At 42.0% G+C, this 6,198-nt stretch overlaps 1 protein-coding gene across 1 annotated transcript in view; it reads left to right on the top strand.

The window, feature by feature from the left end:
* DDX43 (DEAD-box helicase 43) overlaps positions 1-5,951 on the top strand; it is an 18,658-nt gene extending 12,707 nt beyond the window's left edge. Inside the window, exons 11-16 of the mRNA XM_021693625.1 lie at positions 1,808-1,895; positions 3,571-3,698; positions 3,900-4,009; positions 4,504-4,642; positions 5,156-5,243; positions 5,835-5,951. Of these exons, the coding sequence (XP_021549300.1) occupies positions 1,808-1,895; positions 3,571-3,698; positions 3,900-4,009; positions 4,504-4,642; positions 5,156-5,243; positions 5,835-5,951 (670 nt within the window). The remainder of the gene's footprint in view (positions 1-1,807; positions 1,896-3,570; positions 3,699-3,899; positions 4,010-4,503; positions 4,643-5,155; positions 5,244-5,834) is intronic.
* The last annotated feature ends 247 nt before the right edge of the window (positions 5,952-6,198 follow it).

Genomic DNA, 6,198 nt, shown 5'->3' with positions numbered 1-6,198 from the left:
TTTTCCTGTAAAGTGCCATGGTAGTAAATATTTTAAGCTTTGTGGGCCTTATGGTCTCTATCACAACTACTCAACTCTGTCACTGTCGTGAAAGAGCAGCCACAGACAATACTAAATGAAGGAGCATGGCTGAGTTCCAATAAAACTTTATTTACAAAAGCGGGCAGAGGCCTAGATTTGGCCTGCAGGCCATAATTGCCAACCCTGGGTTAAAGAAGGTTCTGCTGGGCAGAGGAGGTCAGAGGCAACCTGTGGCTCCCCCAGCACCCAGCTGACCCCTGTGGGGCTGGTCCACTAGAGAGGAATTTGCAAAGCTGGATTAAACATTATCTTCATTCTAGAGATATGGAGACAGAGACACTGAACAGGATAGTTAAGACTGGAACCCAGAACAATTCACCTCCCAGTCCCGTTTTGTCCATCAGTAGTCCTGGAAGAACATAAAAGTTAGCAGCCTCCAACTGACATAAGACACAAATGAGAATTTAATTAAAGGGGAAACTGCTGTAAGAAATGTATCCTGGGTTGCTATTCCCCACGGGTGGATCTTAGCTTTCTTAGACTTGACCTTCATTTTTCTCACTGTTCTTTTTTGCCTTCCACACCCCTAGCCCAGGCTCAGAAAATTGAAGCCATTCCTCATTTTATGAAGACATCCCTCATGGATGAATGGCCACAGAAGGTAAATCCTGTTCTTTACACCATCACCCTGTTTTTACAAGGTCTAATATATCTTGTCAGGACCACAACAGGGCGTGTGGCAGAGATAACTGTGCAGCCCTGAGCACTACGTCACTTTGGGATGGGAAAGAAACAGTGACGGCACCTAATTGTCCCTGAAACCCAGTCCCAGCTCACATGCCTTTTTAAACAGTTGGGTTCTGGAGCCCTGTTTAGAAAAGCTCATTTTAAAAGATGAGGGAATAAAACTGCAAGAGGCAGCCTTGAAATTCTGAAACTTGCAGTGCTGGTTTCAGACCAACATGGGTTTGCTCTTTGAAGCCTGAAAGGCAATGGGTTTTGGCCAACAGTGCTCTCACCGTGGCTGGGCGGAGGGAAGAGTAACGACAGGAGCAGCGGCAAACACTGATGGCACCTTCTGGGCGCCTCAGACTTTATAACTGTTAACTCAGGATATAGTTATGATTCACATTCTAACAGATGAGGAAACTGAGGCACAGAAGTTAAGAAACTGGGCACCTGGGTGGCTCAGTTGGTCAAGCGACTGCCTTCGGCTCAGGTCATGATCCTGGAGTCCCTGGATCGAGTCCCACATCGGGCTCCCTGCTCGGCAGGGAGTCTGCTTCTCCCTCTGACCCTCCCCCCTCTCATGTGCTCTTTCTCATTCTCTCTGTCTCAAATAAATAAATAAAATCTTAAAAAAAAAAAATTTAAAAAATTTAAAAAAAAAAGATTTTATTTATTTATTTGACAGAGAGAGACACAGAGAGAGAGGGAACACAAGCAGGGGGAGTGGGAGAGGGAGAAGCAGACTTCCCCACAGAGCAGGGAGCCCAAAGCAGGGCTCTATCCCAGGACCCGGGATCACGACCTGAGTCGAAGGCAGACGCTTAATGACTGAGCCCAGGCACCCCTAAACCTGTTTGTTAAACTTAAAGGTTTCATGTAGTAGCTTTGCTATAGTTGAGCAGTTCTTTGTGAAGTACACATTTTCTGTAAAGTCTCCCTTATTTAAAAGTACTCAATTTGTCTTTCATGGGTAGTCTGGTTCATAGCATTCTTAGGGAAACTTAGTAATATTTGATTTATAATAAAATTTTAATTTTTATATCATGTTTATTTCCAGTGCAACATGGCCATATGCTGTCCGTCGACTTGCACAGACTTACTTGAAAGAGCCAATGATTGTATATGTTGGTACTTTGGATCTAGTGGTAAGCTTGTTTTTTATTACTATTATAAAAAATATTCATGAAAGTTTTAATTACTTTGTTTTGGCATAGCTACTCTGCCCCCTCCCTAATTATAGAGAAGACCCTAGATACATATGATTTTATTCATAAATACTTCAGTATACATTAAGACTAACTTTAACATAATTGCCGTACTGTTATCTCACATCTGAAATTTTAATAATCCCTTAATACCATCAAATATTCATTCCTTGTTCCTATTTTTCTGATATCTCATTTTATTTAATCCTGTTAAAATCAGGTTCTTTCGGATGCCTGGTTGGCTCAGTTGTTGGGGCATCTGCCTTCAGCTCAGGTCATGATCCCGGGGTCCTGGGATCGAGCCCCACATTGGGCTCCCTGCTCAGCGAGCAGCCTGCTTCTCCCTCTCCCACTCCCCCTGCTTGTGTTCCCTCTCTTGCTGTGTCTCTGTCAAATAAATAAAATCTTAAAAAAAAAATCAGGTTCTAAAAGGGCAACATAGGTGCATGTATGTAATTTTGGTGGAGTCATGATGGATCATTGGGTCCAGATGTCAGTAATTATACAACTTATGAAGGTCTCTATGTATCTCCTCCATTACAAAGTTATCTGGCCTTTCACTTAATTGAAATCAACCTTTCAATTAATCATTATTGAAAAAAATGACCTTTTACTTAATCACCAGTAATAGTGATAGGTCATTGCCTAAGTTCATTTCATTAAATTTCATGAAAAGTGAGGATAGATGTCATTCTTTACCTTCATTGAATGCTGTTAAAACCTATTTTATCTCTGGGTTAAAAAGTTGTATCAGTGATATTATGAAATTTTGTTTTTTATAGATTTTTTTTTTTAGAGAGAATCTTTTTCTTTTTCTTTTCTTTTTTTTTTTTTTTTTAAGGATTTTACTTATTTATTTGAGAGAGAGAATGACAGACGGAGAGCACGGGAGGGAAGAGAGTCAGAGGGAGAAGCAGACCCCCCCGCTGAGCAGGGAGCCCGATATGGGACTCGGTCCCGGGACTCCAGGATCATAACCCGAGCCGAAGGCAGTCGCTCAACCAACTGAGCCACCCAGGCGCCCGATATTATGAAAATTTGCATTAAGTTGTCAAAATCATAAATGGGAACTCTTGTGTCCTAAGCTAATCATCTTCCTTTATTGAAAGGACTGTACCCAAATTCATGATGAAATTTTGGCCTTCAGTTTTCTTTTCCAACAATAGTAACCAATTACTTTTTTTTTTTTTTTAAAGATTTATTTATTTATTTGAGAGAGCGAGAATGAGAGAGAGTACATGAGAGGGGGGAGGGTCAGAGGAAGAAGCAGGCTCCTCGCCGAGCAGGGAGCCCAATGCGGGACTCGATCCTGGGACTCCAGGATCATGACCTGAGCCGAAGGCAGTCGCTTAACCGACTGAGCCACCCAGGCGCCCCAGTAACCAATTACTTTTAACACACTGCCAAGCATTCGTTTCCAACTCAGCTTCGGTGAATGAGCAAGAAGTGAAAGGCTGAGCTACAAATCTTTGAGTAGAGGTCATTTTGCAAGGACCTGCCTCTTTCTTGTTAGCAGTTTGTTAAGACTTAACCAGGGATAGAAATAGATGTATTCTGAGCCAGTGTATAGGGTTTGCCTCTCAATTTTGATGTACTGTGATCTTTATTCCTTTAGGCAGTAAGTACCGTGAAACAAAACATAATTGTCACCACCGAAGAAGAGAAACGCTCTCATATCCAAACTTTTCTAGAAAGCATGTCTCCCAAAGACAAAGTCATAGTGTTTGTCAGCAGAAAAGCTGTGTAGGTATTTTTTTCTTTTACATCCTTAAATCATCAAATTGATTTGTTTAGCATTCGCTCTATTTGCATACTAATTTCAAAAGGGGTATGTATGTCTTATAGTATGTTAATTCGGTCTTTTGCTAATAGAAGTAAAACTAGTGGATTGATAGTGATATTAGAAGAAGCACTTCAGATCACTGACTTCATCTTTTGCTTCAGTGCTGACCACCTATCAAGCGACCTGATTCTGCGACATGTATCAGTGGAATCCCTTCACGGTAATAGGGAGCAGAGTGACCGAGAGAGGGCATTAGAAAACTTTAAAACAGGTACATTTATACAAGTAGTGTTGGTTGCTGTTAAAGGGTACAAGGCCTGGGCATGGCTGAGTGACAACACCTTTTCATGGAGCCTGTTCGTAAGATCTGTCCTCAGCTTGCAGATCCCAAAACTATGCTTGTTAGAACTCTGAATATTAATCAGATCTCCAGAACTATCCAAACTCAAAGAGCAAATATTAGGCCTGGATATCAAGGCAATTTGCAGTGGGGTTATTTTCTTTAATTTACCTGAGAGGCATAGATCTTTGTGACATGGTTCAGATGATTCAGGGATGGGTTGCTGAGCCAGGGTGTATATTGTGTTGTAACTCACCAGCAGTTTAAAAAGCTAGAAATGCCCCTTTCTCATTTTCACTCTCTGAAGTGTTTTAATACTAAAAGTAATAATGGCTCACCTAGATAGTGGGGGGAAATTATACTTTTCTGCTATGTCTTGGGTTGGTTTATGCCAGAATGTATATTCTTTTGGTTTTATTCTTTAGGTAAAGTAAGAATATTGATTGCCACCGACTTAGCATCTCGGGGTCTTGACGTCCTTGATATCACACACGTCTATAATTATGATTTCCCCCGGAACATCGAAGAATACGTGCACAGAGTAGGGCGCACTGGAAGAGCAGGGTAAGTCAGCATAGTCTACCTCTGAAAGAAGCCAACTATCATTACTCCGTTCACAGACTATTCTTAGCTAGAAAACGTTTTTTTTTCCTATTGCCCATGAATTGTCTGTGCCACCCGCTTTGCTCCTCTATGCCTGTCTTAATTGGCCTGTTGCAGATTCAGCCAGACCCCTCTGATTAGCTGCAGCTGTTTCTTACTCCACTCCGCTTTCTCTCTGCAGAGTCACACGGAGCTATACCCAGTGGTTCCTCTATTGTCCCCGCGTAAGAGAGCCTTTCTCCTCATTGAGAGCACTACTATCAAATCCCCTGCAAACACGCTGTTTAAACAGCTCCAGATTATTGAGATTCTAAATAGCTGTTTGAGTGATGCTAACTTCTAAGACATAATAAAATATTTGGGCTTAAAAGTTGAGGTTTGGCTATTTTTAGTGTTTTGCTAATGAATCATGAGTATAAATCAAAAATCAAATTAACATATGAATTCGTTCCCCCCCACCCCACCCTTTTGTAGGAGAACTGGGATATCTATTACTCTTCTCACTAGAAATGACTGGAGGGTTGCTGGAGAGTTAATTAATATTCTGGAAAGAGCGCGACAGGTGATTATACAACTCAGAACTCTACCTTGTATCACTTTTCTAAAGTTCAAATAATTTCATTGACTCCAAGTACCGGGGCTTACTGTGTGTCAGGGAAAACAGATGTTAAGCATGTTATGAGGGCCATAGCGTGGCAAAGACAAGGAGCTGTAATACAGAATTGGGGAACCCAATCTAATGGGGGTAAGCATCAGTGGAAATAGTACTGTGGAAGAAGCCGGTGGAGTGGAGGTTGGGAGAATTGTGCAAGAATGGGATGCACATTCCAGCTGGGGAACACATTCAGGCCCTGGGGACAGAATGCCGCAGAACGTGGCACCAGTTAAGGCATGTTCAGGGCACTGGGAAGCAACTGAAGGGCCATACATACGAGCAGGGAGTGGTAGCATCAGGGAAGTTTAAGATCAGTCTGGTTTTTGAGCTTGAAGATTTCAGAGTTTAACACGCAAGGAGATAACACTTCATTGTTGGAAAGATGTCATGGAATTGGGAAGGTTCTGTGACTGAGATTTGGAGGTATTTTAGCATATTATAGAAAAGCTGTTACTCTGAAAGAAAAATCTCATTCCTAATACACATTTAATGTTTCAGAGTATCCCAGAGGATCTTGTGGCAATGGCCAAGAGGTACGAGGTGAATAAACTGAAAAAAGAAATGGAGAAAAAATTGGGGAAACCCCAAGGAAAACCCCAGAAGTTTTATTATTAATGCCCTTGTTGAAAAGTGGTACCAGCCTCCTGAGAGGAGGTAAATAACACTTTCAAATTTTGGACTTTCGGGGCGCCTGGGTGGCTCAATTGGTTGGGCAACTGCCTTCGGCTCAGGTCATGATCCTGAAGTCCCGGGATCGAGTCCCACATCAGGCTCCCCGCTCAGCGGGGAGTCTGCTTCTGCCTCTGAACCTCTCTCCTCTCGTGTTTTCTCTCTCATTCTCTTTCTCTCAGATAAATAAATA

This window comes from Neomonachus schauinslandi, chromosome 8, assembly GCF_002201575.2.
Source record: "Neomonachus schauinslandi chromosome 8, ASM220157v2, whole genome shotgun sequence".
In the NCBI taxonomy this organism is placed as follows: domain Eukaryota; kingdom Metazoa; phylum Chordata; class Mammalia; order Carnivora; family Phocidae; genus Neomonachus; species Neomonachus schauinslandi.
This window is presented reverse-complemented; position numbering and strand designations above follow the sequence as displayed.